This window comes from Triticum dicoccoides, chromosome 6B (assembly GCF_002162155.2).
Source record: "Triticum dicoccoides isolate Atlit2015 ecotype Zavitan chromosome 6B, WEW_v2.0, whole genome shotgun sequence".
NCBI classification, from domain to species: domain Eukaryota; kingdom Viridiplantae; phylum Streptophyta; class Magnoliopsida; order Poales; family Poaceae; genus Triticum; species Triticum dicoccoides.
In genome coordinates, this window is record NC_041391.1 from 104,165,731 (window position 1) to 104,178,934 (window position 13,204).

At 44.0% G+C, this 13,204-nt stretch overlaps 1 protein-coding gene and 1 pseudogene across 1 annotated transcript; one reads left to right on the top strand and one right to left on the bottom strand.

The window, feature by feature from the left end:
• Nucleotides 1-729: 729 nt before the first annotated feature.
• On the bottom strand, nt 730-2,617 carry LOC119320851 (annotated as a pseudogene).
• Nucleotides 2,618-6,877: 4,260 nt separating this feature from the next.
• On the top strand, nt 6,878-12,175 carry LOC119326242 (probable alkaline/neutral invertase F). The gene is made up of 5 exons (XM_037599929.1): nt 6,878-6,928; nt 8,310-8,746; nt 8,990-9,424; nt 10,056-10,608; nt 11,459-12,175. The coding sequence occupies exons 2-5, from the start codon at nt 8,345-8,347 to the stop codon at nt 11,770-11,772; spliced, it is 1,704 nt and encodes a 567-aa protein (XP_037455826.1). The 5' UTR covers nt 6,878-6,928; nt 8,310-8,344; the 3' UTR covers nt 11,773-12,175.
• Nucleotides 12,176-13,204: the final 1,029 nt, after the last annotated feature.

Below are 13,204 nucleotides of genomic sequence, written 5' to 3' on the forward strand. Positions count from 1 at the left end.
GAGCGCTTTTCTCATTATAAGAAACTGTCCAGACTTGTCCTTTGCTACAAAAAGGATTGGGCCACCTTCCTGCACTTTATTTACTTTCATTGCTTGTTACCCGTTACAATTTATCTTATCATAAAACTATCTGTTACCTACAGTTTCAGTGCTTGCAGAGAATATCTTACTGAAAACCGCTTGTCATTTCCTTCTGCTCCTCGTTGGGTTCGACACTCTTACTTATCAAAAGGACTACGATAGATCCCCTATACTTGTGGGTCATCACTTGGCCGGCTTCGGCAAGGTGTCGTCGATGTAGCAGAAGACACATGCGCCACACAGTTGGGGTGTGATCTGCGTGCGCCATAGCACATAGTTCGTGCGGGAGAGCTTCTCGAGGACCTGCCCATTGAGGTTGGGCTGGGAGGTGCCGGAGGAGGAAGACATGGCTTTAGCACAGGTGGAGTCGATGGAGGCTAGATGGGAAGTAGGAAGCCTCTGATACCATGTGCGTTGACGGAAACGTCTTACCCGATCTAGGGCGACGTGTTGCATGTTAAATAGGCAGGGTGCGAACCTGATATACGCGTACAAGAGTTTGTTGGAGATACAACTTGGAAAGGAAGAAATATAAGAGATAAGCTAGCTAGAGGTTACAACAAATTATATCCTATGAGCCTAGCTACCCAATATCTCTCCAACCGAATAAACTTCTCAACCTCCTGTACGTCACACATAATCATGTGTTTAACAGAACTTTCGAAGGCAGTTCGACCACAGCGGAGAGTCTTTGTCCAAAGCCTGGACGAAGTTGGCATCTCGCATAAGTGTATGTTTTTCTGTCCTGGTTTACATCTTGAGAGACCCTCATGCCAAATCTGTCGGAAAACTCGAAGGTCAGTCCAAGAGGTAACCAAAGCATGGCCATCCAGTTCACCCGATCCTTACTTGTCCCTATCTGTAGGTTACTGACAGCGCCTATTTTCGAAACTCCATACGCGAACTTGATAGATTCTGTATCACAAGTATTGTGTCTTGTTTCTCTGGTTGGCTCGGACTCAGCACACGGGCAATCTTGTAGCAGAAGTCCGGTATGCTCCATGCACGCAGCGAGAGATGGCAAGTATGCAATAGAAGTTCTCGAAAGGTCAAGGATCTTGAGCAACCTCATACGGTCAAATGATCCACACTCTACACTTTTCAGGGAGCCACGCCCTGATGCATTAAGTATCTCCAACATGTGCAGCGAGCCTATGTGCTGAATTTTCTCCAGGTATCCACATCCAACTAGTAGCAGCAAACGGAGGTGATACAAACGAGAAATTGACTGGGGCAGGATTCTGATTGGAGTGAAGGATAGGTCTAGCACTCTAAGTATTCCCACATGGCAAAAAAAAATCTTTCGATATAGTTCTCATATGGCGGTTTCCTCTTAAAAGTAGCGTTGAAGTTGAAAAGTACACATGGCTTGGACTTGCACGGAGTTCTTCGGCCCAACCTGGCAAGATACTCAAATCGAATGTCACCGTCAAAGTACCTTTGGGGCTGTTCTACGTAGCCATTATCCCTTCCAAGTCGTGATATCGTCTCTCTAACGACATTGTGCATGCGGATGTGATCATCACCCTCAGAATGAACCAAACCATGCTTCAAAAGCACATGAATTATTTTCTTACCATTACAGTTAGCCTCATGAGAATCTCTACTAGCTTCTTGAATCATACCCTCTAGCTTCCAGAACATGATCAAGTCCTTGACAGAAATTGCTTCATTGTTAGGGAATAGTAAGCAGTAGAGGAAGCAGTGTCTGGTGGTATCACTAGGAAGCCGATGGTAACCAAACTTTACAAGGCGAATCATTGTGGTGAACACTGACACCTTGGGTCCTTGAGCTACATAAGCTTCACTAATTAACTTGCTGAATTCCTCTTATGTAGGCACATCACACAGTGCTCCCGCCGGTAAGATAACCAACAATGGCATGCCATAACAGTTGTCAATTAACTTTAGATCAATATCTTTGCCAATCTTCTCACGTAGTTGGTCATATGACTCCTGATATAGGAGAGGTTGTGGCATTATAACTAGAGCTGGATCCATGACTGATAAAGCCCTCCTGGTTCTTGTGGTCACAATGACCTTTGAACCTAAACTCTGCTCTTGAGGGCATGGAATCCCGAGGTGCCATTAAATGTTTTCCTCGAGAAAATAAACATTGTTAAGAACCAACAAGAACTTTCATCTTGCAAGATGTTCTTTGATCATTACCCTTATTCTTGATGATAATAGTTCCTCTCCAATGTCAATTTAAGGACATGTCGCAATCTTCTCAGTGCACTGTCTCAGACTATAGCTTCTGCACAATAAACCCACATACAGTTTTCAAAGCGATTTGAGTTGCTTGCGGTTTTGAACGCAGCTTTTGCCGTCCATGTCTTTCCCAAGCCACCAATGCCCTCTATAACAACCACTTTGCCTTCTGGAGGAAGAACTAGGCAAAGCATATCTTGGAGCAATATCGACAGAACTTGTGGTATAGTGAAGCTTGGCAAAGGTGTCCTTGTTTTTTCCTCCTAAAACAACAGTAGGAGGATGCTGATAACCCACAAATATAGGGGATCGTGACAGTCTTCATGGGTAGTATTTCACCCAATTTATTGATTGGACACAAGGGAGCCAAAGAATATTTATAAGTCTTAGCAGTTGAGTTGTCAATTCAACCACTGAAGAACTAAATATCTTCAGCAAAGTGTTTAGTAGCACAGTAGTTTGATAGTTTTAATAGTAGCAGTAATAGGAACAGTAGCATTTTTATAGTGATTGCAATAGCAGCAACATCAATAGTAATAACTTAGTAAAGATCAATATGAGCAAAGCGTAGGCATTGGATCAGCAAAGGATATGTGTGTTGGATGATATTCATCATGTAACAGTCACAACCCAGCGATACACAATAGCTCCAATTCATCAATATAATGTAGGCATGTATTCCATATGTAGTTATACGTGCTTATAATAAGAACTTGCATAACATATTTTGTCCTATCCTCCCGTGGAAGCGGGGTCCATAAGGAAATCTAAGGGATATTAAGGCCTCCTTTTAATAGACAACTGGAACAAAGCATTAACACTCAATGAATACATGAACACCTCGTACTATGGTCATCACTGTAGCGAATCTCAATTGCTATCACTCTGGGGTCTACGGATCATAACACATAATAGGTGCATACAACATGCAAGATAGGATCCAAAACACACTTATATACGTGAAAATATAATAGGTTAATATCTGAAATCATCGCACTCAGGCCCTAGTGACAAACATTAAGCATACCAAAGTCAGAGCAACATCAATCTCAGAATATAGTGGATACTAGAGATCAAGCCCTAACAAATTGACTCGATTTCATGACAAATCTCATCCAACTCTATCACCATCAAGCAACCTGCGAAGAGATTACTTACTCTCGGCGGTGAGCATCATGGAATTGTTGATGGAGAAGGGTTGGTGATGATCATGGTGACAAATCCCCCTCTTCGGAGCCCCGAACGGACTCCAGATCAGCCCTCCTGATGAAGAACATGAGGTGGTGGTGGCTCTGTATCGTAAAACGCAATGAAACTTTATCTCCGGGTTTTTTCTTCGTGAGACGGTACTTATAGACTTGGAGGTAGGGCAAACGGAGTCCCTAGGGTCCCACAAGCCTGGGGGCGCCACCTGAGCTTGTGGCCCTCTGGTGGCCCCCCTCCAGTAGATCTTTGCACCAGTATTTTATATATTCTAGAAAAATTATTCGTAAATTTTCAGGTCAATTCGAGAAATTTTATTTCTGCACAAAAATAACACCATGGTAGTTCTGCTGAAAACAATGTCAGTCCGAGTTAATTCCATTCAAATCATGCAAATCCAAAATAACAGCAAAAGTATTTGGAGAAGTAGATACATTGAAGACGTATCAGATGCCATGACACCCCTAATGTCTTATTAGCCTTTTTCTTAGGTTATGTCTGGACAAGCAATCAACGCCGGTGTCATGTGTGAGCAGTGGCGTAGTCATGATTTTCAGTCAGGATGGTCCAATTAATATAAAAATGTCTTATATCACAAATACAACAAACCAACATACTATGTGTCAAGATGAGGGGACCAATGCCCCCCCCCCCCTTGAACCAATTTATGAAAAAAAAACATGGGAGCCTTAGATGAGATTTTTTTTTAGCCTTTGCCCCCCTCCCACAAACATTCATGGTTTGTATTTTGCCATCCGTAGGAAGGTAACGAGTCTGTTTGGTTTGGTGCCCCGAGCAGCCCGGTAAGAAATTCGGCATTGACTTCAGTGCTGGCCTGTATTTATATCTCATTAAAAAAATAGTTCGTCCCAGCCCCAATAACTTTCCATAGTGGTTTCTTAGCTAAAATTTTTGGCGAGTGGCTAGCAGCCGAATCTTCTGCCAATATTTTGCGCGCCAATATTGGCATGTCGAGCATAAGAAGCATCCAAACAGACCCATCATCTTGCTACGCCACCACATACTGGTATAGAATTTATCAAAAGAATGTATCAGTAAAATTAATTTTGCAACAATTCTACAGTAAAAGGTTTAAATTATCAATTGTCAGTTCAGATGTACCAATAATCATCAGTATTCAGTTGGCTTTATTTATCAATTTTGAGTTTTGGTTTGCACTAATAGTTAAACCTTGAAGGCAAAATCATACTTGAATGGAAAATGCAAATCATACTTTAAATTGGAAAGATGTGAAGTCAGTGGAGTTCTTGCCTCGGTGGCTTGTTCTGCCCCGTGCACATGTTACTAGCCCCCGCCTCGCCGACACACTCCTCCGGCCTATGCCTACCTAGTGCCATGCATCACCAGCTTCTCCCCTTGCTGAATGCTAGGGTTCGCCACCGTGGTAAGGTCAGTTGGAAACTTCAAGTCATCAAATACATTTTATAATGTACAAGAAAACTTCACCGCAAAAAAAAGAGGAAAACTTGTTTTAAGCATACAATGGATTTTTTTCCTGGGGAAAGCATACACCTAGAACATAGGAAGGAATGAGGGAGCTAGCTATCAAATAGTGCAATCATACTTTTTGGGAATAGGCCTTGGTGTCTAATTTATTTTACAAGAATAGTGAAGTACTGGGTCGATTATAGGGTGGTCCATGGACCATCCTGTCCATCCTCTAGCTACGCCATGTGTGTGTGAGTGGAGCGCATTGTGTTTCACAGTTCAATCAGCGCCAGCGGTGTCTCGCTGGGCTAACTATGTCAAGCCATTTAGTTTTTTAGGCAGTCAAGCCATTTTAGTGGCATACAAAGTACTTCTCTAATGGGAAATACATAGGAGCACCTGGGTGCTCCACGCCTATACAAAAATAAATTTAAAAAGTACCAGGAAAATATTAAAAAAACCTAAATTTTTGGATCTCAAACTTGGGTGCCCAATCTATTCCCATATGAAGTTTTGTAGAAAAATACCAGGAAATGTATCTGTGGCAAAGAAAACACAGTTCAAACTAAAATCCATCAAAATAGTTTTTTTTCATGCATAGGATTTTTTTGTCTTTTTTGCCACGGATATGTTTCCTGGTATTTTTCACCCAATTTCACTCTAAAAGTATATTGGACACCTAGGTTTCATATCCCAAAACTCTAGATTTTTTTTGGAATTTCATGGTATTTTTTTTCGAATTAATGTCCATATAGGGGTGTGGTGTTACAAATCCTCTTCCCTTCTCTAATACTCTTTTTGGCCATGTAGGAGCAAAGGTGTCCAACTTGTCGACCCACAGCACGACACGACCCGGCCTAACCTAACGACACGTTTAGCCCGCTCGCCCACGTAGGATTCAACCTATTAAGCCGTGTTGGGCCTATATTTAGTCTATTGGGCTGAATAAAAAAATATCGGGTCGTGTCGTGGCGGCACAACCCGATTATAAATGTATCGGAAGCAGGCCAACACTCTCACGTCTCTTCACACCAACACACACTTCCCTAGGACTTCTCTCCTACCAACTATAGCACGCTTGCTCGCCAACTGCCAATGCACTCCTCTCTTCCTGAGCACCTCCCGCTCTACTGGACTAGCGTAGAGTTAGAGCAAAGATCTATCTAGACACGTTCCACGAAGGAGAAATGCATGAACATCCATCAATTATCTTCTTGTTTTCACCAGAACATCAGATTAAGTTTACTCACACTATATGATTCATCCGACTTTTCTTTTTTCTTTTAACCCAAAAGTGCAAGACATCAAGTTGGAAAGAAACACACGTGACGATAATAAAATTGCGTACTCCCTCCGTTTCATAATGTAGTGCATATATTTAAAAAAAAGCCAAATTAAGTAAACTTTGACCGAGTTTATAGAAAAAACTATTTATATATACAATTTCAAACATATACAACATGAAAGTATTGATCTATCCAATGATATCCATTTGGCATTTTAAATGTACATATTTTTTGCCTATGAATAAACATGATCAAAATTTGTAATGTTTAACGCACTACGCGGATGAAGCAGAGGGAGTTCAGAGGGATCCGATGGACCAGCTGGCTTTGTTGGGCGACGGGAGCGGTAAAAGGTTGCTGTGGGGGGATGAGTCGCGGGTGATACAAACAATTTGCACGTGACAGCTAATTACCAGAGTTTCCTTCTTGAGGTAAATTAATTACCGCAGTTACTCCAGTCTCTTTTCATTTCTCTTCCTCCCGAGCCTGCCTCACCGACCTACCCCCTACAAAGGGGCGGCGCTAAACCCACACGCCTCCCCCACTCCCACATTTCCCACCCCTCCCTCCGGCTCCCAACACACACCCCGCCTCCCACGCCTCGCCGCCCCGCTCCTCCTCCCCGCCGGGACATCGGCCGCGCCTCCACCGCTTCCGCCCCGTCCGCCCGCCCGCAGCATTCGGCCGTCGGCCCCGAGGTACGCGCGCACGAGGCTGCTTGTCCCTTCCCTCAGCGATTTCTCCCGCTTAAATCCGGCCCGGGGGGCGGCCTCCGCCGCCTCCGGGCGCGCGCGCGCCGTCTAGATCCGCCTCCGCAGGCCTCGTCGCGGGCGGGGGGACGGGTGGAGGCGGAGCCGCGTCGTCGATCGGGCTCCCCTCTCGCTCCGTCTCTCTCACCGCGCGGTTTCGCTGCGCTCGAGGTTTATGTGGTGGGAGAGGGTTTTGCGGTTTCGCACGCGCGGGTTCGTGCTTCCCCTGTTCTGGCCATTTTTTTCGCGTTCTAGGTCTTCCGATCTGCTCCGCTCTAGGTCCTCCGTTTATGGAGTAGTAGCGTCGCGCTCGATTTCGGATGCTGTCGCCCTGGCGGCCGCGCCTCTGCTCTTGTGGCAGAGTGCCTGGAATGCTTCGCTGATTTTGGTCCTGGTGCGTTCAGATCGTCCGCGGTTGGCCACCATTTACAGCGTGCTGTTCTGCGTACGATAAGGGGGTGTGTGCCATCCTGTTTCACGGTTCTCCATTTGGAGGATCGAATTTGTTGATGAATCATGATTATGTTGTGCCTCCGTGATAGTAATTGTTTAATCTGTGCTGATTGGGTTGAGGATATAGTGGATGTTTTCGTGTTTTTGTTAAGAGCTTGAGATTGGTGGTGGTCGGTGTAAGACAGTACATCAGCGGCTTGTAATGTTGTGCTATGTCCCTGTGCGGTGCGGTGATTGATCAGTTTGCTTTGATACTTCCCTTAGTAGGCGATTGTTGGATTTGCATTTGAAGTCCCTGAGTATTCTGAGCAGGGACAACCAGTATTGCTCTCAGTGCTGTACACGAGAGAAGTATTTTACAGGGCTTGGCTTGTGGCACATTCACATAAGAATTATGCGCTGTCCATAGCCCATCTTGTTTCCAGACAGTAGGCAGCCTCAGGCAATTGCCCAAAGCTATTGTTCCTAGCAGCTAGCAGTATGTGAGTAAATTGCCAATGTTAGTCCCTTCCTGTCATTGCCTTTTTTCTATGGATAAGATGATGTGTTCCTCTTGTTGTGGTTTACATTTTAACGACATGGCAGTTTGTTTGTGTGTCTTCTCAAGTAAGAAAGATGCAGTGCATGTTGTTTTTATTTTGCTCTGCTTTCATCTCTGGTTCATGTTCTGGTATCTCAGTTTGTCATTGGTAACCTTCACCAAACATATACCCGTTTCCACTTGTAAGTTGCACGAGCTACTGGCAGAATGCTTGCCTTTTCAGTTAGAATGCAATGTATTTTATTTTATGTGGAGTATAGATTTTCTGAATTTCGAAATGAATTCAACTCAGTCTTGGATAAAATCTGACTTGCGTTTACCTTTTTGTATTAGCAGAGGTTTTCCTGTTTTAGAACTTTTGAACTAGAAAGATGGTACTCTCCCCAATAATTCCCCCTCAGAGTAAGGTCACAGAACTGACGGATGATACCAAGTATGATTCCTTGAATCTGGAGCAGAAGAAAAAAGCGTGGCCTATGGAACGGCATAGATCTGCTGAAGTGAGTCAAGCAATCTTATCTAAGATAGGGCATGGTGGTTTTCAACTTTGTCATCAGCCCCAAATCCCGGAGATCGTTAAAGGTGGTTGTACACCAATATCTTCATGTGATCCTTCTGGAGAATTCACTGCAGACAGCAATGGAATGCACAGGCACACAATCACAGATGCTGCTTGGGAAGCCCTAAAGCAATCAATAGTTTACTTCAAAGGTCAGCCAATTGGGACTCTTGCTGCAATAGACAAGTCTCAGGCAGAACTCAACTATGACCAGGTTACCTTTTCCTTCCCAGTCGAACCATTGTTTCTTTCGTCCTTGTAGTTATGAACATCCCTTACTCTATTCTACTGTATTTTTTAGAGCAAAATTCTCGAATAGCGAACATTGATGCTTTTAGTTATTGTCTCTTGTGTAAAGCACCTACTGTGTGTCTCATGAAAAAAACTTATAAATCCCCTTGTACCCTACGTACATTATTATCAACAGTGCTGAAATTCTTGCCATATCCTGGAACAGGTTTTCATGAGGGATTTCGTTCCTAGTGCCTTGGCTTTCTTGATGAAAGGGGAACCAACGATAGTGAAGAATTTCCTGGTAGAGACTGCTCGCCTTCAATCAAGAGAGAAGATGGTTGATCTTTTTAAGCTTGGACAGGGTGTGATGCCAGCAAGCTTCAAGGTGCACCATTCCCACCCTACGAAGAAGACTGAAACTCTGCTTGCTGATTTTGGTGAAATTGCCATCGGGCGAGTTGCTCCCGTGGATTCTGGCCTATGGTGGATTTTTCTTCTTCGTGCTTACACAAAATATACAAGGGACAGTTCTCTGGCTGAAAGTCCTCACTGCCAAAGGGCCATGCGCCTTATTCTCAAGCTGTGGCTCTCTGAAGGGTTTGATACATCTCCAGCATTACTCTGCGCTGATGGTTGCTCCATGATAGACCGTAGAATGGTAAGCCACTCATAGACACCACTAAAGAAATGTGTTCTGTTATTATGCTTCACATTATATCTTGTGCTTGCGTGCTTACCGTCAAAATTGAAATTGTCCCCTTATCCCATTAGTTTTATTACAAGGTAACTGTCCAGGCACATTCTTACAAATGCACTCTTGATCAAAATTGAATATACATTAAGCTCATTAGGATTATGTGAGTGCTTATAAGGATATTCTATGTAGGCTTAAGGGGAAAACCATTGATGCATGATGTATTACGAATGAGATAAAGATTCTGAAATGTGATCAGTCTGAACGTCAGGAATCATACATTACACAATAATGCAGTAGTTTTGAAAGTATGAGCATTGTGTAGTTATGAACAGCATACTTTCAGATAAGTGAATGCCATCAATCAAAGTGTTGAATGGATAAGGCGATTCGTTTTAGTCACGTATCAGGGCTCTTATTGAGATTGGGACTGGAAACGAAGTTCACCTTAGATTGCATAATAATGTTGTACAAGTTCAAGTAAATAGCACGGATCATCTTATGAACTTTGGATGGGGAACTATCTGAATGTATATCTTAAGCATTTGTTCATGGCCATATTTTCTCTTGCTTATAGTACTTAAAATGCATGCAGGGTATATATGGCTATCCGCTTGAAATCCAGGCACTCTTCTTCATGGCTTTGAGATGCGCCTTGAGTTTGCTGAAAGACTCTAATGACGACTTTGTGTACCAAATAACAAAGAGGATCAAAGCTTTGAGCTACCATCTGCACAGTTACTACTGGCTCGACTTCCAAAGACTCAATGACATCTATCGCTACAAGACCGAAGAGTACTCGCAGACAGCTCTGAACAAGTTCAATGTGATCCCTGAATCGATCCCTGACTGGATATTTGACTTCATGCCTAGCCGTGGTGGCTACTTCATTGGAAATGTCAGTCCTGCAAGGATGGACTTCCGCTGGTTCTGCTTGGGCAACTTCATTGCAATCCTGTCATGTTTGGCAACTGGAGAACAAGCTGAGGCAATACTGGATCTCGTGGAGGAACGCTGGGAAGAGCTTATTGGAGAGATGCCCCTGAAGATCTGTTACCCTGCAATGGAAAACCAGGAATGGCAGATAGTCACTGGATGCGACCCAAAGAACACCAGATGGAGCTACCACAATGGAGGGTCATGGCCAGGTAAGTCTGAAAATAGTTGGATTAACAACACATTATAGTTCAGAAATTTTGTGCTGGCTTGGGAGTAATATTGATCTGTTTTAGTTAGCTCTTTGGTCAAGCTTAGCTGTCAAGGATTGATTTATGGATGGTTCCTTTGTGAACCTTGTTTAATTTACAGTCTTGACACAGTAGCTCTTACTCTACCTGTGTGGCAATCATATTGTGTTTGAATGTAGCATAGTACTGTATCTGATTATGGTGAATTTTTAGGCATTTATATTCAGAAAAGGGTTGTGTACAGTATCAGTATTTCCAGGAATCTGATTATGACACCTGCGCTATCATGCCCCCCTAAAACACATGAATTTGTTTTACCTTTTCCCCTTCGTGGTTACTTTTTTGGGGCTTAAGGACACACATGCATTAGTTGTTAGGATTCACTTTTTATTTATTTCTGCAGGATAGTTAGTACTTGTTCATTGCTGTTCTGCTTTATACATGTGGTTAGTGTTAGTCTACTTACTGGTTCAGGACTTGAGGGCACACCTGTGTTGTGTGGTGGTATTTTACTTTTCTGTTCGGTTTTATACCTGTCCATGGTGTATATATGAATGTCCTGAAATCAGATAACCCTCATAGGATAGGAAATTGGTAGTTTAGCTCAGATAGATGATCTTATAGTGAACAGCTTCAGTTGTTTGATGCATGTCGCTGCTGTTTATCGCCACATCTATGTTGGTTCAGTATTAGCTCCTTGTATATGTGCCCATGCATTTGTATGCTCTTCTTTCCATATATGCACTGCATTTCTATATGCCAATGTGCTTTACACATGTGTTCTAAGTTGTCGTGCGCGCGCAAACTGCAGTGCTGCTGTGGCTCCTGGTGGCGGTGAGCGTGAAGCTGGGGCGGCCCCACATCGCCCGCAACGCGGTGGAGCTGATGGAGGCGCGTCTGGCCAAGGACGACTTCCCCGAGTACTACGACGGCAAGACGGGGCGGTACATCGGGAAGCAGTCGCGCAAGTTCCAGACGTGGTCGGTGGCGGGCTACCTGGTGGCCAAGATGCTGCTGGACGACCCCTCCAACCTCCGCGCCGTCTCCCTGGAGGACGACGGCCACATCCGGGAGCCCGTCCTCAAGCGCAGCAACTCCTGCCCGGGCCTGCACATGTCACACTGACAGAGTACAGGTTTCGGCTCACTCGGTTCCGATGGCGAGGAGGTACATTACACTATGTACGAACGTCGCAACGAAGTTGGCGTACGTGACAGGATCAGACGCATCTCTGCATAGATCCCTATCTTGGGAGAGGAACATTTATCTTTTTCAGTCTCGCTGCTGTGACTCGTTACGGTAGTAAAGAAACATTGGTAAGTACTGTAGGATCGATGAAACGGTGAGAAGTTGTATGGTTCACCGGAGGATGTCTAGGCTGCTGAAAGGAGGTTTTGGTACGTACAGTACGTAGCTCGGGTTTTTCCGCGTGCACGGATTTTGGGTGGAGATGGAACATATTCGTTGAGCGTGGTTACAGATGGAATGATGGATGACGCTGAATGTTGATGGTTGATCGATGATGGTACACCGTTGGCTTATTCTGTGCGTGGTCGTGGAAGTTTTGTTGTTTTGGAGATGGTGATAGTGATGTGTGAGTTACTCGCCATACCTGCTTGTTGATCAGTCCTTATAGCCTTTTCGTATGTGGCTGCTTGAGTCGTTGGGATGTCGTTGCCACACGATGGTACTCTGGATGTGGACGAACAATCCCCTAAAAACCTCGAGCATACGCGTGCCTTCATTGTTAAAAGCATGTGACCACGCTACACGCATTGTTTAAAACATACTCCCTGTAGAGTCAAAAAACGTCTTATATTATGGGGACGGAGGAAGTATTAACTGACACGAATGAGGTATACTACACCATGTGTCGTGTTCCTTTACTAATAAGAACACTGAAACTAAAGTTGTGCTGTCATGCCCGGGGAAAAAGTAGAAGAATTTTAGGAGAGGGAAAGGTTGAGCTGTAATTAGCCTAAAGACATCTCTAATGTGCATCATCAAACGGATCTCATCAAATATCCGCGGACACTGAATGTGTCCACTGACATCTGACTGGGCGGAGATCCAATCTCGTCCTCCAAATTTCAATATCCGTTTGTTCGGCCTCCTCTCTTTATCAAATCTATCTAGATAAATAGCAATTTGATCATACATTTAAATAATTGCACAAATGAAACTACTAGCCAAAGTGTATGTTTATCAAGTTTTTTACATCCTTCAAACCCAGAAGCAAAAATAATCGGTTGTCTCGGCCAAATGCCTTAATATTCAGCCTCCCCCCTTCTTTTGTGCAGTGAACAAACTGGCCGCATTAGGGTCCAAGTTCGTGGGCCATCAGGTACAAGATAACAAATATTTTGCTTCTTGCACATTTCCTTGATCCGAATCTTCCTCTCCTCACGCTCAATCTTTTTTTGTATTTTCACCTCTTCGTTCTTTTCCTTCTTGAGCTTGGTGCTTACCTTTTACTTCTTCGTCATGATGTCCTCAAACTTGTCCACCATCTTGGCCACCGGCCCTTCTCGCTTCTCCTTCTCGTTCTCCATCCCCC